Source organism: Tympanuchus pallidicinctus, unplaced genomic scaffold (assembly GCF_026119805.1).
Source record: "Tympanuchus pallidicinctus isolate F22 unplaced genomic scaffold, pur_lepc_1.0 scaffold3, whole genome shotgun sequence".
Classification (NCBI taxonomy): domain Eukaryota; kingdom Metazoa; phylum Chordata; class Aves; order Galliformes; family Phasianidae; genus Tympanuchus; species Tympanuchus pallidicinctus.
Window position 1 is genome coordinate 6,310,201 of NW_026294747.1, and position 25,374 is coordinate 6,335,574.

The 25,374-nt window shown below is 40.1% G+C and overlaps 1 protein-coding gene across 1 annotated transcript in view; it reads right to left on the reverse strand.

Moving 5' to 3' along the window:
* The window catches only part of LOC128086869 (leucine zipper protein 2-like), a 152,374-nt gene that overhangs the window by 34,081 nt on the left and 92,919 nt on the right, over positions 1 to 25,374 (reverse strand). The window contains exons 6-7 of the mRNA XM_052695861.1: positions 6,753 to 6,815; positions 4,911 to 4,973 (exon numbers count right to left, since the gene is read on the reverse strand). Of these exons, the coding sequence (XP_052551821.1) occupies positions 4,911 to 4,973; positions 6,753 to 6,815 (126 nt within the window). The remainder of the gene's footprint in view (positions 1 to 4,910; positions 4,974 to 6,752; positions 6,816 to 25,374) is intronic.

Genomic DNA, 25,374 nt, shown 5'->3' on the forward strand with positions numbered 1-25,374 from the left:
CAATCCTAATATATCTAGACAACAAAAGCTGAATTCTGTAATTTCCAGAAGTCACTATATAAATAGACCAACCTTCATGTGATAACAGCTTCAGACATAAAATCTACTATATACTTTCTCAGCCATCAATGCAATTGCTTTTAGGAATATACCTACAATTTTCTTCCTGCCATTACGATTACTTTTGGCAAATAGAGATAGTCCTTGAAAAAAAATCCACCTATATTCTAGCAAATCATGAAAACAGTAACTACAAATTATCACATTTCAACAAGAAAATTTAGCTCTCCTCAGTAACACCATCCCGGTTGTCATACATCACCAGACACAACAACTTCTGTGGAATAGCATTAAATACTCATTAAGCTATTAAACATTTAACTTCACTGATTGTGTAATTACCTTGTACTGCAAATGCTTTGAAAGTAGAATGTCATCAATCTTACTGTCTGGCATTCCATAAACTGATGCACACATATGGAACCAGAGCATGAAATGCAAACCACTCCGTATTTCCAGGCTTACAGAGAACCTGATCTGCATGTACAACCACTAAATGGCTTACCTATTACTCACAAATATTAAGCAATAAAAAAACAAAGGCAATCATTCCTGAGCTAAAGATAAAGAAGAGCATCATGCAACACTCGTAGTCATGACTCCTTCTCTTGCTCAAAGATCTTTACTACAAGAGCACAAAACATAGTTCAAAGTAATGACTCAAAATACTATCACTCAGGTCATGTCTCAAGGTTGGGGTAGATTTCACAGGATCCCTTTCACACCCTATTACTTAAGCCTTTCTTTCCAAATTTTTTAGGTATTGTTTTAGGCAAAAGATTATTTTTTCATCTAATACTACTGTGTAATTACAGACTGATAAAAACTTTTCACTTTGTGATTTCTCCTTCGTTCAGTTTGTACATCATTGCTTTTACTGCTTTATATAGTGGTACCAGGCTTTAGGGCCCTAATCCTTCACATGCTCAGCAAATAGATGAAAAATCTGAAGACTGAAAAAGAACAAATGTGATGGTCATGTTCAGAAAGAGAAAAAGAAGTAAGAGATCATGACTTACAGATCTGTTATCATAACATTCATTTTTGGAAAAATACTGGGAAGAGTAATCAAGCCACCTCTCTAGAGGACAGTTTTATTTGCTGCATATCATTCATGAACAGAACAATGAAGTAAACATTTACTCATCAAATGCTCTGGTGACATCAAACCTCTTTGTGTCACAGATGATGTTTTTTTTCCTATATTTATCTTGACAAACTGGAGAAAATAGGATGATATTCCCTAAAGAAGAGTGCAAGATATTAAATACCGACAGGAATAATCACTGAAACAAACACAGAATATAAAATGGCAGGGATAGATGACTCAAGATGACAACACCACAGAATGTGTCATGTCTTTGTAAAGCAGAGAACACTGTGGGTACAGAGTACAAAAATGTTTTTACTCTGCTCAGTGTGGGTGAAATGACCCACACTGAGTTAGACTTCTGTGGCCACTTCAGGGCATTGCAAATGGGCACAGACCAAAGGAAACACGTTCAGATGAGAATAATGCGCATCCTTAATGGTGTGAGAACTAATATTGAGAAGCAGAACTAGAGAAAAAAAAACATAAGCCCAATCCCAACATATATTATTTTAATATGCAGGATAATAACTGCAAAATATAGTTATGAAGAGAAAGGAAAATAAATTACTTCCTAAGTCTATGTGAAATAGTATGGTAACATGCTGATTTCCATTTCAGTAAGGCACATTCAAGAGAGATATATGAAGACATTTCTTATTTTTAAGACTAGTAGACCAAAGCAGGAGAAAACTTGCATGGCCTTCTAACTTCTGCTCCTTGCAGGGAAACGATGGAACAGAGCAGATTAGGAGAAACAGACGGGTCTCACACAGTCTGCCTCTGCTTAGCCACTGCTCCCCTCCTCTTTAAAACCTGCCTGGGTGCTGAGCAGCACCCAGTACTCAAATGTGTCCACAGAGCTAGGCTGGAGCCATTGATTCCTATCTCTCCCAGCTTTATCTTCAGAATTAAAGCTGTGGTATTTTTAATTAAGTGCCCATGATTGGTTAGGAAGATAAACTTCTGAATGTAGGCCAGTGTTGCACAGCCAAACTTGGTGTCTGTCAGATGGCAGAAATATGGTCTGAATCCATCCTTAAAAGTCAACTGGATTGATCCTGAGAACATCTGTATCTGAGAAGCATGCCCTGTCTCTTTGCCTTCAGCATTAAAACTGAAACCAGATGATGTCTATGTCAGTAATAACCTTACTCAACACTATCTTAGTCACTTCAAAGAGGGATCTGCAGAGCTGGGAAGTGGGGAGCTGAAGCTGAGCCTGGTGCCTTGAAAACCATTGCAACAACTGAGCAGTGAGATGGCCATCTTTCTCTCAGAGGAATAATCCATTGCAGAATCACCAGTGTACTGCAGCTACCCATGTGCTATTGAGTAGATGGCAATAACACAGGCATAGCAATCATGAAATTTTGGGCATAAAGGGAATAAAAAGTGATGTAGCAGCAGCCACAGACTGACAAATGTTTTACACGATAAATAGTGCTGCAGACTACAGAAGAAGAGTTAATGTTCAAAGGCCTCCCTAGCCTCCCACCCAGGGAGGTGGTCAAGTCACCAGTAAGTTGATGATGCACTGATTCGGCTGTCCTCATAAATGAGTGGTTAACTATATATTTTGTTCCAGGACTTAGAATTACAGAAGGAAAAACAGATTAAATGGCAGATGAAATACCTGTTTCTGAAACTTTTAAGCAGAATCCTTAGGAATTCATCACAAAGCAGAAAACAAATACTGAAGTGAACCACTTGCATCTTGTACATTGAGAAGAACAAAGTTTTCAGGAGTACAAGAGACTTACACAAACTGATATCAAAAATCAATGCTGGATTTATTTTTCTTTATCTGACATTCATATCAAACATTCATACAATTGTGTTTCAGGAGCAACAACAAAAAAATCTGTAGATCCTTTCTAATTAAGTAAAAATGTGACTTCAAGGAAAATATAATCAAATGATGGGAAAACAGGGATTGGAGAAGAACTAAATTTGGAAACAAGTGGTTATGAGTGACTAAAACAAATGTAGATTTCAATTTAGCAAATCGTTTAAACTTAAAGAGTACTTTAACTGAATCGAGGATTTAGGATAACTACTGTAATTAAGAATGGACTCATTTAAAACTATCAGGTTCCCACTTGCAAAAGTAACTATACATTTTAAAAGATGACTGAAAATTTAACATTAATTCTTCCTTATTTTGCTTGTTATAACACAAAGTAGATTTCCAGTCCTGTCAGTTTTTCAGTGTTACCACTCTACATGTTTTAAGGGACTGAATGCTGAGAAAGAGTTCAGAACTCAGATTCTAATGACAACAGATACACTGACAACAAATATAGTCTTGAGCACATCACCTAAACTGTTGTGTCTCCTTCTGACGTATGGCATTATATCATACGTATGGATACATAGGAAAAGACACAAGATACATATGTATAGACATGTCACATAATCCAATACACTACAATGCACTTTGAAAACATAGTAAGAGTAAATACATGCAAAAAATGAGGAATTCATATTGTATTTACTACCACTTTGTAAGTTACTGTCTCACAATGCTACAACCAGACATAATCTACCAATTCATTGGAGTATAAGAAAGAGCCGTCTTTCTCCCAGCTCTTCCTCTTCCTTTCCCACTTACTCCCCAAAGCTCTAACTAGAAGTCTTATTGCCAACAGTTAACAAAACATAAGAAGGTTCTTAAAGAAGGTTCTCATTAAGGTTGATTATTAAAAACACAGTTCTCAGTGTTGATTATTAAAACAAACAAACAAACAAAAAAACCCTCTTGTTCTCACAAATATCTTCAAAATAAATTCCATAAATTCCCCCCGCCCCCGGTAAATTAAATTTCCTTTAGTCAGGAAGAAGTCTAACAAACATATTTCTGACTACATGTAGAAAATATAACAAATGAGCAAATCAGAAATCTATCACAGAACAAAACTGAAGAGTGAAGAGATATTTTAGATATTTGCATATGAACTTCTCAGGAGATGGAACTTCTGAATCCTATTCCCAGTTTACTATATTTATCTAAACTTCTTGAAGAGTTTTTAACTCAATTAGCTCATTGTCTCCCCAAAAGGTAATGTAAACATTTTTACTGTTTTTCAAGTAAGAGCATTCAGAGCAGAATTCACCCTGACTAACCTGGGGAGCATTTTGTAGCTGGTGGTTCTAATATTCTATCCTGTGCCTTTCAGAAGAAATATGGACCTCACACTGAGTTCAGTTACCTTTTAAATAAGTCTAGCTCTATGCACTTGCGGGATGACTACTTATCCCCACCATTTATGCAGGTAATGAAAGCACTACTCAATTAGCAGCCAAGATCCACCTGTAAAGTATCAAATACATCACAGAATCTATGGAATAGGGTAATATATTTTGGTTTCCAGTGAGGAACTGGAATGTTGCTTTATCTCAGCATGCAAACAGATATTCATAAACTATTTTACACTATTTCTATATATTTTGAAATATACTGCATACAAATTTAGGCTTTGAAGCTTCTCTTCTTTGACCCAGAAAGCAATTTAATAAGAAACACTTTTCCTATTAGAGTGGTTTGCAAATGAAAAAGAAAACCCAACAGAAAATAGCATGTCTGAATTAGCATTATGATACTATTCTCATCTATTGTGGTGTCAGCTCTTCTTGGTATCAACAGAAGTAAATGATTCTTTAAAAATATAGCAACAAATGCAGTTATCATACTCACAGATGACTTCAACATTACAGCAACTCTAATAACTTAGCAAAACTATGTTGAAAGAAGACTCACCTTGAAAATGAAATCTTTTTTGCCGTAACGAAGTTCTTTCAGCTGGGCTTGGATCTTTTTTGACTGAAAGTGAGGATAATGCAATCAGTGGATTTTGGATTCTTTTCAAATATTTATTTTTAAAACAGCAAGTTCTGAGAACATGAAAACATAACTGGAGGCATCACCTTCAAAACAATCTTCAGAGCAGAATGAAATTGTCTACACACACTTTGGGAGAGAGGAACGAAGCATGAGCTTCCTGGTAGGCAATTCTATCCATGAAAGATGTTTGATCTCGTTATTAAAAGAGTATTGATTTCACAAGTTATTATGCTGGAAGTATTGAACTTAAAGAGCAAAAAAAGAACTGCATTTCTCTGACCTATATAACCTAAATCTGGCAAAATGACAAAAAAAAAAAAAAAAAAAAAAAAAAAAAAAAAAAAAGAAAAAAGTCCCGTAGTAGCATTTTTACTTATTCTAGCGGCACTAAGCCACTTTAAATCCATAAATTTGTCAGGATGACTCATCAAGTCTAAAATTTTTTTAAGTTTTAAAATACACTCGCTTATCTGCTGCCTTGAATACTGGTGAGCTGAGGGTTTGGTTTCCTAAAATCCTCAGACAGCAATGGTTCTCATGCAACAATAAATTTCGTTTAATTTCAGACCTCACCTTTAGGCTAAAAGACATGTTGTAAATAGTAAATCATCTGTGAAAATATCTAAAAGTTAATTACCTAATATTCTAGAAGTTAATGCAAATAGGAAAAACAAACTCGAATAGGAAGGGTAAACAGCAAGCTGTGTTGAACATTGCCAATTCTTTTAGCAGTAAACAAGGGGAGAATTTATACTTGTACTCAAATACTCTGGCATGTTTGAAAGGAACAGTGATGACAGAGGAAGGTAAGAGATTCTGAAAAGCTAGCAAAAAAAAATACCCACTGTTACCAACTGCTGAGGATATATCTGAAGCAGTAGTTGCAGAACTTCATCTAGGCTAATTAGCCAGTACAACTGGAAATCACTGCTTGGACCTCATAAATTTGGCTGTCTAGGTACAAAAGTAGAGTCTTTGAAGAAAACACGGCCCACCTTAACTGTGATAATTTTAGCAAAGAAGTTTTATGCTTCTGTTCAATTCTGGCAACATGAAATGGACTTCACAGAAGTTATTTCTGCAGATGAAATCCATGACTAAGTCATGTAAAAAAGTTAAGATTCATATGTAGAAATAACCACTCTCACAAAAAGGTAAATAGCTAAAAGGACTGCTCCTGTGAATGCAGTTACTAGGGCACTTAGGGAAAACAGGGTGTTTTTTTTTTATATATCATTGGCTATTTTTGCTAGTGTTTCTGTAGAGGAGATATTTTCTAATATGATACTTCCCTTGAAATAATGAAATGTTATAAGGATCAATAACAATAAATCTTTTGTGTTTCTACGAGGTATTTCAAAAAGTCATTTAATGACTCCTATCTTATTCTAGGCATGAAGAATAGGGAAATAAAATCAGTTTAACATACATTATAGAGCAAAATGTATACTTAAAGAGCTTTATATATGTGAAATAACCATTCCCAAACTTTATTAGTCTAAAACTTGAGATTGCAGCTTGCTAACATATTTGAGTTGCCCATAGTGTAGTCATGGAAATGAGGTTGAATTGTTTATAAACATCATAGTGGTGATGGCTTGATGGTTGAACTTGATGATTGTAGAGGTCTTTTCAAACCTTTATGATGCAATGATCATGCATGCATAATATACAATCTATGCAGAATCTCAGTGCAAAAGACTGACATGACATTCTTCTGGGTATGTTAACTTTGAAACAGAGAGAAACCTTCCTTACCTCTTCTGCACGAATACCACAAAGCTTGTTTCCTGACAGCAGCTTGTTTTTGAGGCTTTTGTTCTGAGGAAAGAAGTTTTATTAGAGACTTAGTGACACTTTAAAGGATCATTTGAATACTTTACCTATGTTATCACCAAGTTTTATATTACACATAGATAACACCTGCAAGTCACTGGAAAAGACATAATAAAATATTATGGTAGTTGCATCATGGTGCAACTATCCTCTCTTACAAAATTCTGAACGCCTACAAATTTGCATTAAAACATGCTTTTGCAGGAAGTGGAAAGCACAGAGAAAACCTCTAAACCACACCAGCAATCACAACAATTTAGACTGAATGTACTAAGCAAAAAAGGTAAGAAAAAACACCCTAATCCTCACCTGTTGTCAAGAGCATAGCTCAATATCATTTTTCAGTAAATCATTGTAACAATTGAGTATGAAGGTGAAGGATGTCAACACTTAGCCAAGGTGAAGAAATGCATGGAAATTGGCCATTAAAATTCACAACTTAATGTACTGCATGTGATAAATTTTTTTTTTTATAAAGGCCAGCAAGCTGTATTTTGACCTCTTGGTGTTCTTATTCATGTAAAAGTTTCCAATATGTTTCTTCCCATTTTCAGGAGAAAAAAATACATAATCCTTGATAGCATAATTTTTTTATAGTCCAGTTGTTATTTCTGCTATCTATACTCATCCCAAAATTAACAGACAAGAGTACGATTTCCCTGGGGTGTAACCATCTTCACTGTTCAGAAATTAAATATTTGGCAGGAAGACATTTCAGTACTGGTAGCTTAATGTATTTTAAAAACTTGAAAAGCTTACAGCCCAAACTGTTCACTGCAGTGTTTGCATTTAATCATATCATTAAGCCAAGTTATGATGGTATTTAATTCTTTACTAAATTTGCACCAGCAGTTTCGGCGGATTTCTAAATCCAGGTGCAGAAACCTGCTGCCTGTTCTTTTTTCCCCATACAGTTGGACGTACACATGCTCCCTAGGAAATTACTTAAAGCATGATGCCAACAGTCCTTAATTTTCATGTCTTATGATATTACTACCTTGCACCTCAGTAATATTCAGGTCTCTTTACCTGTCTTCATCAGCTTCCCGCTACAATATCAGTGCATAATGGCTGAAAAGTGCGATGAGGTTTTTTTGGTAACTAATTTCCATCTTCCTGTTAAAAGACTTAAAAATCAAAGCACAAACTAAGCATTCAATAGAAACACTTCTGCAGTTGCAGTACTCATTCCTTCCTTTGCTGCCAACTCATATTTTTAAAGTCATCATACAGCTTCATATTGTGTTTTTTAATATATATTCTCCTTATTCAAAATAAATAATAAGCACCTCATGATGCAATCACTGCCATTTATAGACATCATTATACCTAACAAATTATACCTGCATCTATTTTAAAGGGATTTATCATCATATGAAATCTGTACATGTTCAACTATTATCTGGTATAAGCTGTAGTTGATCTACAGAAGGATAAACTTAAAACACCTATGAAAAGTACACAAATTTTCAGATGTCTTTTCTTGAAAGACAAGTTATCTTGGCCTCTAGCCACACAGAGGAGTGGTTTAATATTCTGATACTGATCTTTCGTAATCTGTAACACCTGTATTACCTCTTAAAAAAAGTGTCAGGATCCCTAGCATGGATAAACAAAGTATACAGTAGAGACATCATCAATTTAAGACAGTTTACTGTGACTGATGATCTTTGAAAGTGTGGAGACAGAACAAGCTGAAGCACAGAAAAGCACCTTCAGAAAATTATCAATTTCACTTCAAACATTTCATCTGAGGTCTGACAGCAATAGTTGGATGTATATATTTGGCTCTGTCTTCCATTGATAACATGAATGCTATGGTCTTTTTGTTATTTTTGTTATCGGTATTCCACATCATAACATCATGTAAAGCACGAGGAATTAAAGAGTTAATACTTCAGTTCCATGGACTGACAAATTTCTGGGTACTTGGTTCTCAGAAGAGAAGAGAACTACATATACCCCAAAAGACTGTGTACAGAGGGAAAGATAAAACTTGCAAGCCACAGGACTCTCTCTGTTTCTCCCTGTCTGGCATTGTGTGGGTGTGCTCCCCAGCCATTTGGCTTTCAATTCAGACTAAGGCCTTCGGTTTTGGATACTCTCTCATTTTATTTATTAGCCTCAGTTCCAACTATACATTGTATTACATTGTGTTATCCTGCATTCCAATATAATTTTCGGTAAATTAACTTTCCTCCTCAGATCATTGCCACTGTTCTTAGGCCCATCTCTCATATTCCTACCCTTCCCTTTTTCCCAGGTGTGGGTCTGTGGGTCCCCTGCCCTATTAGTCATAAAACTGGGCCGAACCAGCCCATAAACCAGTTGACACTCCCTCCCCTTCTCAGGCCAGCAGGCCTGCTGCCCCCCCTGTCATGGACACAGATAGATGTAGAGGTAACTCTGTGACAGTAGCACCAATCAAACCATGCCAAGCTCCTGCTCATCCTTGCAACATTTTTCTATTATGGACATCCTATAAAAACCATTTACAAAAGCAACAACAGGAAAACCACTCCAGCAGAAAAACCCTGGACTGTATTCTGCAAGAGTGCCAGGGCCAATTGCCAAGACGAAAACTGCTTTCCATTTCCTGATAAGCAAAAGCTGTTCACTGAGCCCTTTAGAGGGAAAATCAGAAGGCAGTGACCAACTAAAATCAAATACCTCGATTTAACTGATATCACAATGTACTGGTACCCATTTTTGCTTCGGATATTAGCTTTATATTTCAAGATGATGAAAAAATGTTTTATACAGCATGAAACAATGTGAGAGCTTTAATCCCAGCAGGATTGACTCAGCTCTTCATCTTTCTAAGACAGATAAATTGAGTTTCCCGCACTCTACTGACTGAAAATATTCAGATATGACCTTATACACCACAGTTCTACATTTACTTTCTTCCTCTAGAATTTCTGCTCAACTCAAGGATGTGAAAAGCAACCTATGAAAATAGTCTGAGTTTTTAGCAAGGGTTTTGTGTTAGGTGGTATGGGACCAAATACAACTGCTTAGAAGCACACTGTTCCAATAATTCCCCAAGCACATGGGAGAATTAGTCACCAATCATCCTTCTAGTGACAGGAGCAAAGGTTTCTCGAGTAGTCAAGAAGTGTTGTGTACAGCCTTATAAAAAAATGTCCTCTGTACCACATAAGCAATTCCTCACATCACAACATTTCCTGTACTTGTGCCCCATATAACACCACTGCATATGTATACCACTGCAAAACTAAAATGCAAATTCACTGTCTCCTATCTGTACTTTGCCAGCTAACATTCACCAGATGACAACACCAACAATTTTAGGCAACTGCTTCTACGTGCACTACTGCTACCCCAGTTTTGACTTTGATGAACTCTGAAGCCATGTATCACCTCTGACTTTCTCTGTTAATGTGTTTGTTTTGCACTAATGAAGTAGTATGAAGGTTTTCTGCAGAACTCTTAGCCATGACTACAATCATAGCCATGACTACAGTTGTGACTACAACCATAGCATCACTGTGGCACCTGGGAACACTTGGGAACATGGTTAGTGGGCATGGGGACAATGAGCTGTTGGACTTCGTGGTTTTTTCCAACAATAACGATTCTATAACAAAAGAGTTTCTGTAACAATAATGGTATGGTATTGAACAAATCAGCATAAGAAGTATAGAATGACAGAATCCATAAGGCTAGAGAAGACCTCTAAGATTCTCAAGTCCAACCACAAACCATTCCATCATGCCCACTGACTATGTCCCTCAGTGCCACATCTCCACAGTTCTGGAACACCTCTAGGAGCAGTGATTCAACCACCTCCTAGGCAGCCTGTGCCAATGCATCCACTGCTCTTTCTGAGAAGAAATACTTCCAAATATCCAAACTGAACCTCCCCTGATGCAACTTGAGGCCATCATGAGGAGATACAGAAAAAAAAAAAAAAAAAAAAAAAAAAAAAAATTAAAAAATTACACATTTTGAACACTGGGGAATTTTTTTACTTTCATCTGTTGCATAACAATGCTGTTAAGTAATTCCAAAGCTACTCATGTTTGATCTAGCCTCCCTGTGTGTGCACTCTTCTTTCAGAATTTTTTCACATATTTGAATGCTTTCATGTTTCCACATGAACTCCAAGCTCTGGCTACTAGAAAAAAGCTCATTCCTACAAGAAGTAATGGTTTAAGTGGCATTTATGTTTGTAAGGAGCATATCATTGATCAACTGAAATTAAAATAATTCCTTAATGGCCTCGTAGGAAAGTTCAGTTATAATTTTCAGTAATACTAGCACTGAATTGCCTGAATAACCAACTGCAGACCAAACCCTAGTCATCACACATTGATAAGAACTAGAGAACTACTAATAAGTAATATATTGAAACTACTATTTGTACTACATTTGAAGATGAAAGGTTTGGGTTTTTTTTTTTTCACTCCTTGTAGCCTGTATTTTCAATTGCATGACTCTAAATGCTTGCTACAGCTTTCATCTAAGATTATTTCCTGTTCACCCTTAAAACTAAAATCATTTGTACAGTGATGCTAGTCTGGATTTCTATGAACAAAGACAATTCGGAGTAATATCCATTCTTGCTTTTGTCAGGTGGTCACCAATCTCTAATCACCTCCATGTACACATACACACAAAGGTAATACATCTGCAAATCGATTCCTTCCAGCAAAAGGAAGTTTATGGTTGTTATAACGCTGTTATTTCTCTACTTCTTAGAAGTTTTGCTTCACCATTCCTTAATTCTTTTTTTTTTTTTCATCTGAAATAAATGAAATTTGATGACATTTTAGACTTACTAAATTGTGCATCTAAATCTTAATATTCTGACAGTTTGCAAATATGCACTTCCACAAACCTGTGCGACCTGCCGTAGGGAACCTGCTTTGGCAGGGGGGTTGGACTCAATGATCTCTGGAGGTCCCTTCCAACCCCTACAATTCTGTGATTCTGTGAAACCACCACCAAAAACACAATAAAAAAGCCCAACTTTTTAGAAAAAAAGATCCTGAATGAATACTATTTATAAAGCTATGGTATAGCAACAAATACTGGAGAATGGGTGCATACAGTCTTTTCTGTGTATTTCTTAAGTAGTGAAATGAAAAAAAGCTCCCTCAATCTCTCATCACTCAGAGCCTATTCTCCTGTTACAATGAATCAATGTACTGGGCCAAGTAATTTTTTTTTAATTCATTGTGTTTTCTGCTTTTATGCTCCAAGAGAGCAGGATCATTTAATTTCCTATTTTCTGAGTAAAGAAAAGTTCATGATGAGAAAATGATACAGAGAAATATATACTGGACTGACATAATTTTCAATTACACCTTTCCAGTCATTTCAAGAGGACTTTCCTTATGGGAAAGAAAAGGCCAATTTATGGAACAGCTTGGCTTGGACGGGATCTCAAAGATCATCCAGTTCCAACTGCCTCTGCAATGGGCAGGATTGCCAGTGTCTACATCAGGCTGCCCAGGAACCCATCAGATATTCTAATTAAAAACACAGCAGCACACTGAACATGGAATCCCATTTTACAGAATGTCTATCTGAAATGAGGGTAACAGCCTATGTCAGGCAGTATTATCTACAGCAGAACCCTGACAACTCTCTGATATCTCCTTTTGGTAAAGTTGGCTGAGTGCCCCAGAGATACTCTGCGGGATATCAGGTTGATATTTGTGAACAGAAGGGTGAAAAGCAGCTAAAACTGTTGACAGCTCTATAAAGATGACAAAAATGAAAATTCTGACCACAAAAATAATCTGAATACATTTCTGACTTTCAAAGAACCAGGCTCTCTCTCACTGCAAGAGTGAAGGGTCACAGTGGTCATATTCAGCCATACAGCCTCCCTTTTCCTGCTGTACCAGTAGCAGGAGGTGAAATGCTGCATTAAGCACATCTTAGATCCTTGCACGTTTCCACCTCAGAACTGTCAACACCTGTCTTAAAACATAAGTGACATAGATATGAAAGGAGAAGGGTAAGAGATGAATAAGGAATGCATGTACTGTGCCCTCAGTGGAGTGTCAACGGTTTATGGGCTGGTCCAGTCCAGTTCCGTGACCAGCAGGGCGGAGGGATCTGTGGATCCGCGCCTCTGGGAAAGGGGAAGCAGGGGACCCCAAAATACTTGAAAAAACAACAGCACTGATCTGAGGTGGAACAGATGATTTTACTAAATATAGTATTAGTAAACTACAAAGAGAGAGAGAGAGTCTGTTTGAATTGTATAGACCTCACCACAATGCTGGGGTGAGAAGTGCAGTCCAGTTGAGTGACTGAAGTACAGACGGCGAAGTGCAGATGGCGAAACGCAGGCGGCGAAGCGCAGATAGCGAAGCGCAGACAGCGAAGAGCAGGCGAAGAAGAAGAAGCTCAGGTGAACTTGCATGGAGTTATATCCCCTTGCTGACTGCAAAGCCTCCTGGGGAAATGTAGTTCTTTTCCGACGGACGAACATTCGGCAGATATCAAACCCCACCCCCAGTGCATTACATGATGTTATGGTGTGGAATACTGATGACCAAAAATCATAAAACCATGACATGGAGTCATATCACTCAAGTTTGCTTTAATATTAATAGGTTCTGTATCGTAAATTCTCAGAAGCAGTGCCTTGAATCTTGTTGTTACAGAACTTTTAGCCAAAATATTAATTTTTTTAAAGGTAGCAGTCGCAAGTAGAATCTAAAAATATTAAAGGCATGCATCTATTGTTTTAGAGATGTTACCACAGTATCTTTCAGTCTTATCTTTCAGAAACAGATAATACTAAGGCAGTTCTACTGATTCACAAATTAAACACCATTTCCATCATTCTGTACAGGAGTCTAGATAATATACACTAATTAAATAACTTCTTGCCTCTGTCCTGATAGAGCCTATCCTCACTTAAAGGATACAAAGTGGTTTTCACAAGATCAAGTCCAACCCCAACCCAACCTCACTATGTCCACTAACCATGACCCTCAGTGTCATCTCTCTGGGGTTCTTCAACACTTCCAGGGACACTGACTATCATTCCCATGGGGAAACCTTGTCCAACTCTACACATTCTTGTACCTTTAAAACAGAGGTGCAATCATCCACCAGATGCATTAGGTGCAACACAAGCAGAAACTAAGCTTCCAGTTGGCTTCCAGTTATGAGATCTCTCTAGCTTCAAGTGGCCAGATTGCATTAGCAGAGTAATGGTGCTCCCTGTAAGCAGTGTGGAGTTGATGAGTAAACAGGCTCACTTTATAATGAAAATGTAGGCATAGGACAGTTTGCATAGATTAAGGTATTTTTACGCCACTGAGAAAGAACTCTAGTCAAAGCTCCATTAATCACTAAACACTTCCTAAAATTCATTCAGTGAGATGCGAAATAGTCCATACTAGGATCTGGTTCAGAGGATGGGAGTGATATTTTGAAAGTCATTAACGCTATTCCTGCATGAATCATCACGTGAAAATAAGTCTTTACACGAGGATCATGTCTCTTTGCAAAGGAGGAGGAAAGAATTACATTCAATTTAAACTGAACAGCTTAACTTCATCAGTGTTTGGAAGCAAATAGCATATATCTATAAGATAAACATTTTCATTAAAAAAAAAAGAAAAGAAAAGAAAAGAAAACAATTTCAGTGAAATTTTTACTTCAGGATATTAAAGATTATTACGACAAGTGCAAGGAAGAACCCAAAGTTGTATGGTGAAATCACACAAAGCAACAGATTTCTGAATGACATAAGAAAGGACAACTCCCCAGACAATTCAGTTATCCATGCGCACAATATGCTGTTCTACACTCATTCTCTCATTTAGTTCCAAACCGGCTCTGTAACAAAGATTCCTTCCACTAAATCTAATAACAGAGCTCAGAACATGCATTTCACCTCTTGACCAAGGCCAGTACCTGCAATACAAGACTGTAGTTAACTGAATGGGCTGGGGCAGTCGCCAGGGTCGACAGGGGCCCCTTGGCCCCTGGGAAACCATGGCAACAAATGACTTGAAGATAAGAGAGAAGAACAGGATAGACCAAATAAGGAAGAAACAAGACATGCCACATGTCCATTGGTCAGGTAGTAGCCCTAAGGCATGGGGAAAGTTTTAAGAAGGATGTGCTCCTTGCAATTAACGCCATTTTGCCGCTCACCATATTGGTGTCATGAAAAGTGTGCGAAACTGGCCAGGGCTGTCGGAACACTTTCACAAGGAGACTTCAGTCAGGGTCGCCGAAACAAAGGCAACACAAACTAAGGAGTTATTGCTTCCTCAGACCTTGCTTTCAAAGGCTTGATCTTGAAACTTTCAATGTCTTCTTTTTCTTACTGAAATCTTTGCAAGAAAATCAGTTTCAACTGTCAATAAACTATGACAAAAATGGACTTAACCACCTTGTTTGATAAAATGATGTTCTCAAAAAGTATTTGGCTATGTTTTCTGCAGCTTAAGGAAGTGCACTCTCTATATATTAGCAAGGTATTTCTAGGACTGGAAAAATGCCTTAAGAGAAACAGACTTCCTATTTCCTAGATATATGATAATTGTTATTTTGTCGGATAGAACATAGGTGTAAAGGGCTTAATAGCAATTATTTTGATACATACTTCATTAACACATTCATGCAAAAGTAAAATAACATCTGCACTGTAAAAAGGAGATAGCTCCCGCCCCAGCATGGGACTGAACTAAGATATTCAGAGCACTGTAGATTAGGAATGTTTATATTCTATTCCTACTTGAGATTATCATTATGTAAAACGTTATGCTGGGTGTGATAACTGATATGTAGAATTGCATCAGAGTTGCACTTTCTCTAGATTCCTTGGTGATTCAGAGCTAAGAGGGAAAACACTACATACTGATGGAGTAGAAAAAATTAAGAAGAATTATACATTTGAAGCAGTATCACAAATGCATCTTTTTAGGACCAAAATCCCAAATCAAAATGAAAATAAACCTATCCTGATCTATTAACAACTAGAAAATCAGACTCTGCCAGATATTCTGTTCTTTTGGAAATGCATCAGTATATGACTATTCTTTAGGGACAGCTCTTCTCTTTGTATTCCTTTCCTGATGTAGATAGAAACACTCCCACCCCACTTTCTCATTTGTCCCTTCTGAACAGCTTGCAGTCATTGATAGCCACACTCCAGTTGTGGGAATCATCCCATCAGATTTCAATGATGGCAACTATATCACTGTTTTGTAGAAGCAGTGTAGCGTCCAGTGCCCCCTGTTTATTTCCCAAGCTGTGTGCATTGGTGTAGAGGCACTTCAGCTGGGGAGCTGGTCTTGTCATTTCCTTAAAGAATAACTCCTTAATTACAGTTAAAGATCTCTCTTGAATTTCACCAGCAGTCACTGCCTCATCATCATAGTTTTGTATGTGTTGCAGTGCTGTCAGCACCTTTCAAGGCCCTTCAAGGCCCCGATAGCATCCTGTCCCTCTAATCTACTATGCCTTCACAGAATTACAGAATCAGATAAGCACTAAGGTTGGAAAAGAACTTCAAGATCATCCAGTCCAACCATCACCAATAACTCTCACTAAACCATATCTCTCAACACAAACACCTCCATGGTCGATGACTCCACCGCCTCCCTGGACAACCCATTCTGAAAGTCCACTTTCAGAAAAGCAGCATTTCCTAAAGTCAAACTAAATCTCCCCTGGCGCAGCTTGAAGTCATTCCCTCTAGTTCTATTACTAGTTACACGAGAGAAGAGGCCGACCCCCAGCTCACTACAACTTCCCTTCAGGTAGTCATAGAGAGCAATAAAGTCTCTCCTGAGTCTCCTCTTCTCCAGACTGAACAATCCCAGCTCCTTCAGCTGCTCCTCATAAGGCATGTGCTCCAGGCCCCTCACCAGCTTTGCTGCCTTTCTTTGAACCCACTCCAGGGCCTCAAGGTCTTTCTTGCATTGAGGAGCCCAAAACTAAACACAGTACTCAAACTGCAGCCTCACCAGAGCTGAGTACAGGGGGACAATCCAGTTCCTGCTAGCAACGCTGTTTCTGATGCAAGCCATGATGCCATTGGCCTTCTTGGCCACCCAGGCACACTGCTGGCTCACGTTCAGTTGAGCACCAATCAATACCCCCAGATCCATTTCCTTTACACAATCTTCCAGCCACTCTGTCCCAACCTTGGAGCATTGCCTGGGGTTGTTGGGGCTAAAGTGCAGGACCCAGCCTTTGGCCCTGGTGAACCTCGACACCTTATAATGGGAAGGCTCACTGTCTCCATGTATGGGAACTGCTGAGTCACTGCCTGAACCTCTGATCACCTGAGGCGAGCCATGAGTCAGCCAGAGGAGCACAGGTGAAGGCAATTCACCTGTGCTGCCGGAAGGGGTGGAGCCTGGTTCCATCCCTCCTACACCTATTTAAGAGCTGGCTACCAGAAGGGAAGGATCTCTTCTGGAGATCACCCCTCTTGGTGTCTTCTGGTGAGCTCAGCCGAAGGGTAAGCTCTTCCACTAATTCTCTTTTGTGATTGTTGTTTACTTTGCCTAATTCTCTTGATTATATTGTAATTATAACATCTTGATATCTATTGATTATATAATTATATTGTAATTATAACATCTTGATTATACACTTGGTGAGCCAGGCAGGCCAAATATACTAAAATTAACATCATGTCTTTTCTATGGAATTTCTATAAATGGGTCAAGGGGGAGAACAAGACTCCTCTAGAGATAATGATTCCAGGGCAGATCCCAGGATTTGAGGGATCGCCTATTATGAGTTAGCTGCTATCATTGAAAAATGGGGTCCCTTACGCATTATGGGCAATATCTCCCCATATCGCATGGCGGACTATTTTCAAGGACTTGGCAAGGATGTTCTCACTACTAAAGAAAGGCAACTGGCTGCCTCCATGGTGGTATGGCCATTATTAAGTGCCTTAAATCATGCAGATATGAGAAATAATACTTTAGAAACTGAAAATCAGCTCTTGAAAGACCGCATTGAAAAGCTGGAGGACGAACTTGGCGTTTTAACAGGGAAGAAGCCAATTCTACATCTTCCCGTAGGCCAAATTCGTAACATTTCAATACATGATGACCAGACTCCTGAATCAACTTCGTTGATTCGTTGAAACAGACTTCGTTGATCAGGAGAAAGAGAAATCCAAATCAGACCTTGAATGTCCAATTCTGACTGATCCATTGGAAATCCGTCCTGTTGTAACCCAGAAAACAAAAAAAGTACAAGACAGACCGGCAGGGGTGCCGCCTGATCAATGGCCCCCTGCCCAGACTCATTTACATGTAACAGCTCGGCCATACACTGCAACAGAATTGATGGACCTAGTACAACGATTTCGGCAGAAGCCTAGAGAAAGTGTGCCAGCTTGGTTATTGAGACTATGGGACTCTGGGGGCAGAAAGTGTCTTGATGAATGGCCCAGAAATAGCTAAGTTGGCCACCGTGACCGTCCATCCTGCTCTCAGACAGAGATTATACGTAGGTAATCAATACCGTGATGAAAACCATTCCATACTAGAATGGTTAATGGCGGCCTGCCGTATGGTATGGCCGAATAAATCAGACATACCTTTACATACAGGCATGTGGTCTTCCATGGAGGACCTTCAAAACTATATCCGCGAACTGGGTGTAAGAGCGGCTATCTATGAAGATACATTTGATGGCCCTGATATGGTTAAATTTTCAGCAGGGATGAGAGATTTAATTTTACAGCAAGCTCCCTCCCATCTGTACGGCATCCTAGTCTCCATATTAAATCCCCTTGTAGCGTCAGAAGCCGTAGTCCAGCAGGCTGCCCAGTTAGTTGCTGACCTGGGAGAAACAGAATGCCTGTGGACTAGGCGCAATATTCGGTTTTTGGAGGAAGCAGAGGTCCTGCCGGTAAATAAAACCAAAATGCTGGCTACTCGAGCTCGTCCATCGGGACCCATAAGGGTATCCCAAAAACAAATGTTTAATGATTTAATTCGGGCTGGGGTCCATTTTGCGAAGATCGACCGCCAGCCCAACCATGTCCTTCTCCAGCTCTGGAGACAACTAAAGGACAATCAAAAATTCCAGAGCTACCCTAAGAAATCAAGGGTAAGAGCTCTAGAGAGGGTTCCAACAACAACATGGAACCTAGAGGATTTTATTTTTCCAAACAGGAAAAAAAAGCCACCTCAGGTGTCTCGGGCCATAATGCCTGCCCTTGCACAATTAATGGAGTGACAAGGGATGTTAGTCCCCGTAGGGCCTCCAGACGGGACCGGAGGCCCTATGTAGAATTAACGATTTATTGGTCCCGAAAAAATATTCAGAGAGTGATGGCATTGGTAGACACAGGAGCGGAAACATCAATTATCTATGGAGATCCGGGAAAATTTGATGGCGACAGAGTGATAATTGGTGGTTTTGGGGGACAGACTATTCCTGTCACCCAAACATGGTTAAAATTGGGGGTTGGTGTCTCCCACCCCGGGAGTACAAGGTGTCTATTGCCCCAGTCCAAGAATACATCCTGGGCATAGACATTCTATGGGGTCTGGCTCTCCAAACAACTGTGGGAGAGTTCAGACTTCGACAAAGATGTATCAGTATCCGGGTGGTGCAGACAATATTAAGAGGCCATGCGAAACATGAGCCTGTTTGCCTGCCGAAACCGCACTGGATTACTAATGTAAGACAGTATAGACTCCTGGGTGGGCAAGATGAAATATCAAGAACGGTGCAGGAATTAGAAAAAGTGGGCATTATAAGACCTGCACACAGCCCGTATAACTCCCCCATATGGCCAGTGTGAAAGTCGGATGGCACATGGAGAATGACAATAGATTACAGAGAATTAAATAAGGTCACGCCGCCTATTCATGCGGCCGTACCCAATATTGCCTCCCTAATGGACACATTGAGTAGGGAGATAAAAACCTATCATTGTGTCCTAGATCTAGCAAATGCATTCTTCAGTATCCCAATTGCTGAGGAATTGCAAGATCAGTTTGCATTTATGTGGGGAGGCAGGCAGTGGACCTTTCAGGTCCTGCCACAGGGGTACGTGCATTCACCAACATATTGTCACAATCTAGTGGCGCGTGACCTGGCTGATTGGACAAAACCTGATGATGTTAACCTATGTCATTATATTGATGATCTCCTGTTGACATCCGACTCACTGGAGGCAGTAGGACAGGCAGCAGATTCATTAACTGCCTATTCACAACAGAGGGGATGGGCTATAAATCCCCAAAAGGTGCAAGGTCCAGGCCTGTCCATAAAATTCCTGGGGGTGGTTTGGTCAGGAAAGACCAAAGTGCTACCCAGTGCTGTTATAGATAAGGTTCAGGCGTTCCCAGTCCCTACAACTTCAAAGCAGCTGCAAGAGTTTCTAGGTATATTGGGTTATTGGCGTTCCTTTATACTTCACCTAGCGCAGCTGCTAAGGCCACTATACAGACTCACAAAAAAGGGGCAGCTATTGGGGACTGGGGGAAAACCGAACAGGATGCTTTCCAACAAGCAAAACTGGCAGTTAAACAAGCTCAGGCATTGGGTATATTTGATCCTACCCTCCCAGCCGAGTTGGATGTTCATGTTACTCGAGATGGCTTTGGTTGGGGCCTGTGGCAACGCCAGAGTTCTGTTCGGACCCCCGTTGGTTTCTGGTCTCAGGTTTGGCACGGAGCAGAAGAAAGATACAGTATGATTGAAAAACAGTTATTGGCTGCGTATTTGGCATTACAGGCAGTAGAGCCAATAACTCAAACAGCTGCAGTTATAGTCAAGACCACTCTGCCGATTCAGGGGTGGGTGAAAGATCTGACTCACCTTCCTAAGACAGGGGTGGCCCAAGCACAAACAGTGGCACGATGGGTCACCTATCTCAGCCAAAGGAGCAGTCTGTCTTCGTCACCCTTGAAAGAAGAACTCCAGAAGATCCTAGGCCCAGTGATGTATCACAGTGATGCACCAAAAGAAATACTGGTCGCTCCACCAGAGAAGAGTCCCGTTCAGGAGGGAAAATATCCTATCCCTGAAGATGCCTGGTACACAGATGGGTCCAGCAAGGGCAACCCGAGCAAGTGGAGAGAAATAGCATACCATCCTTCCACCGAGACAATTTGGTTTGATGAGGGGGATGGTCAGAGCAGCCAATGGGCAGAACTGCGAGCCGTGTGGATGGTTATAACCAAGGAACCCGGTGATGGTATCCTGAACATCTGCACAGATAGTTGGGCTGTGTACCGGGGGCTCACTCTTTGGATTGCACAGTGGGCCACCCAGGAATGGACTATCCACGCCCGACCGATCTGGGGCAAAGACATGTGGTTAGATATATGGAATACGGTCAAACACAGGACTGTACGTGTCTACTATGTTTCTGGTCATCAGCCCCTACAGTCACCGGGAAATGATGAAGCCGACACACTGGCCCGAGTTCGATGGATTGAGAATTCACCATCTGAGAACATCGCCCGCTGGTTAAATCAGAAGCTACTGCATGCTGGACAAAAGACAATGTGGGCAGCTGCTAAAGCATGGGGACTGCCCATACAACTATCTGATATCGTCCAGGCATGCCAGGATTGCGATGCTTACTCCAAGATGAGACCGAGATCGTTGCCCAAAACAACAGCCCATCTTGCTAGGGGACACAATCCTCTCCAGCGATGGCAGGTCGATTACATCGGGCCCCTTCCTCGTTCCGAAGGGGCAAGATACGCCCTGACCTGTGTCGACACTGCAAGTGGGCTACTGCAGGCCTATCCAATACCAAAAGCAAACCAGGCTTATACCATCAAGGCACTCACTAAACTGATGTCTGCCTACGGGACACCTGAAGCTATCAAGAGCAACCAATGAACTCATTTTACTGGTGCAGTGATACAGCACTGGGCAGAAGAAAATAACATTGAATGGCGATTCCACCTGCCATATAATCCAACGGGGGCAGGCCTCATCGAACGTTATAATGGTATTCTTAAGGATGCCCTGAAGACAGACTCCCAGTCCTTGCAGGGGTGGATGAAAAGACTGTATGAAACCCTGCGGGACCTGAATGAAAGACCTCGAGATGGCAGACCCAGTGCCCTGAGAATGTTGCAGACGACATGGGCCACCCCACTTAGGATCCAAATTACAGACACTGATCATCAGGTAAGACCCCAGATTGGTAATGAAAATAATATTCTGCTCCCTGCCCCTGAAAATTTAGAGCCAGGTACCCATAAAATAAAATGGCCTTGGAAGGTGCAGGTAGGACCCAAGTGGTGTGGCCTACTTGCACCTTGTGGGAGACTATTGGAGGTTGGAGGCTCAGTAGTCCCTCCAGTAATAGGTACATGGCCTACTGATATTGTGGTCAACACTCCGATCTTTATTGCTAAAGGGACCCCCATCATGTCCCTGTGGCAGATCAGGACACCTCCTTTGGTGCCTGATATCGTTATGCAACTGCAGATATCCGGCCAAAAGGGGTGGTACAGGCAGCAAGGACATGCCCCAGTACAAGCGGAAGTGTTGACCCAAGACAGAAATACAGCCTGTATCTTGCTCTGGAGAACAGACCTTCCCCTCCTGGTACCTCTAAAACATCTGTATTTCTCCCCGTGAGTCTTTGAGCATTCAGGATCACTGGAAGGAACAAAATGCCATCAAGTGTTCCAGTGTTGCTGCCCGATCGCGTACAACACCCGGTGATGGTCTGCATGGGACTGATGGAACATAGAACGGACCTGCACCTTAGGACCTCATGCCTCCAGTCACATCATCGAGCACTGGCCCATAGAAGAATATAGACATCCACTGATCATCACTCGTCTTGAACTGTACCAACACACGTCACGATAAAATTGTATAAGCGTCGCGATATTCCGGATCTCTGTATTAGGGAAAGCTTACCCTTTTGTTAACCTGATCATTGGTTCATGCAGTGAAGGGGTGGAGTGTATGGGAACTGCTGAGTCACTGCCTGAACCTCTGATTGATCACCTGAGGCGAGCCATGAGTCAGCCAGAGGAGCACAGGTGAAGGCAATTCACCTGTGCTGCTGGAAGGGATGGAGCCTGGCTCCATCCCTCCTACACCTATTTAAGAGCTGGCTACCAGAAGGGAAGGATCTCTTCTGGAGATCACCCCTCTTGGTGTCTTCTGGTGAGCTCAGCCGAAGGGTAAGCTCTTCCACTAATTCTCTTTTGTGATCGTTGTTTACTTTGCCTAATTCTCTTGATTATATTGTAATTATAACATCTTGATATCTATTGATTATACAATTATATTGTAATTATAACATCTTGATTATACACTCCAATACCCCACTTCAGAACTAGTTTAAAACCCTCCCAATGAGCCCTGCTAGCACTTCTCCAGACCCTTAGACCCTCCTCCCCCTTTGAGAAAGGCAAACCCCATCTGGTGTCCACACACCCAGTACCACATAGGCCATTTGGTAGTCAAGAAAAGTTCTGGGAACGGTATGACATGAAGCCAAGTATTTAAAGATATGATCCTTTGTTTCCATGTCCTTACCCAGCACAATAGACAGAGAAGAAAAGATGATCTGTGCATTTATTTCCTTTAGCCATCTCCCCAAGGCCCTAAAGTCCCTTTTGATCCACACATAGCTGCTTCATCTTTCCCTAGATGGAAAAGCAGTATGGGATTGTGGTTTAACAGCTGTAACAGGCTGGATAGTTTCCTGGTGACATCTCTCACCTGAGCCCCAAGAAGACAGCATCTCTAAGATGGTCTGTTCATATTGGGTGTTCAGTTCCCTGTAGGGAGGAATTGCCTACAACAAATACCCATCTCTTCTTCTTCAATGATGTAGTCTTAATGTTGGGGGAAGGCTTTTTGTGGTTTCGTTTCATTAATTTGTGTAGAATGAGTGCTGACTATCCACATCAAGTAAACAACAACAGGGTGTTTGGAGAAAAAGCCATGCATAATACAAAATAAAGCTATGATGAAAAGGTGTGGGGCAATAATTGGTTTGTCTGGTGATTTAAGAACACTGCGCACCAGGTTCATCATGCCATTGATGTTACTGGAAATGCCAACAATTCATGAAAACAAAGTAGATACTCACTTTTAAGCTGTCCATAATTATGAATTCTAATTATCAGCCATATTCCTCAGATCAAGTTCGTTTGGCCACAAGCACTGTTTTACTTAAGTGATCTGGCTGTCACATTTTGGAGTTCTAAAACTGGCAGCAGAGTCATGATGTAGATTTAAGTAAGGAAAGGGTAAAGGAAGGCACAAAGCAATCAGCAGTGTGAATGAGACCAGTGAAGAGGAACTGCCAACTGAGCCATTTCCATCCAAGCTGCAGTACACACATCCATCTCAGAGCTAACTCTAGTATTTCAGCTTTATCAGGTTAGAAAATCAGGAAAGACTTGTATATTTTAGGGAGCCTTATGCAAAGCTCAGCTGATCAAATTGAATCTAATTAACCGCATACTTCACTAAGTTCTGCTGGGCTGAATCATCCCTGATGAGGCCTGAAAGCAGAAGAGCTTGTAGAGCTGCAGATTGGATTAGTGGCTTGTTAATAGTATTTGTTCTAAGCCAGTGTTTGTAGCTGGTATTTGTAACAAAATGAAGCCCACTTCCTGAGATTCAAAATAAATTAAGGAAAAAAAGAACAACAGAAGCTAAGCATTTACACTTATCTGTTCAACAGTCATGAAATCAACGCATTTATATACTTTAAAACCTTTGTCTGATTTATACAGAATAAAAGGCTTAAGCTTTATATAAGATATGCTTCTCAATCTCAACTACCTACCAAACAGTAAGTCACTTTCCTTTAAGCAAATCATCTTGAATTCTCTCCAGAAATACGGTCCTGCACACAAAGTTGCAAAGACCAACACTACTTCCTATTACAGCATGGAGCATGCTGTCACATCTGCAAGTAAGAGTTACAATGTGAAAAACACTGTTTCAAAGGCAACTGAACAAAACAAAATGTATGTAATCAAACTTGCACAAAAATACCAACTAGTCTAAGAAATACATGCTGTAAACCACCACTAGCAATAACAGAATACAGCTGCGGAAGTCAAGGTAAAATTAAGCTTTCATTTTGTTCCTTTTAATAATGGCAGAACCATTTTTAATTCTATTTAAAAGGCCAGAATGACTAAAAGGAAATAAAGTACTTTCCAGAGAAAACAAATGTGGGACATTTAATGATTATAAATGATTAATTTCAAGTTAGAGTAATTTTTACATCACTTATTGAGCTTAAACCGTAAAAATTAGGTATTATTTTATAACACATGATGCATGAAAACCTTAGCACACCAAGCACTACTGAACTGATGTTTTTTCACACAACAAACATTGTGCAGAGAACATAAGGAGGAGGCAGTGCCACTCAAATACTGCAAACTGCACGTACACATTTGGCTCTTTCAAATGTAAATAAGCTGGAGATTTTCCCAAATGATAAAAACAGGAGTTGGCAACAGTCATTGGGAGTTTGCATCAAGAGAGAATGATGTACAATTTTTTTTTACCTGAGCAAACATCTGTATGTTTACGGTTTCAAACT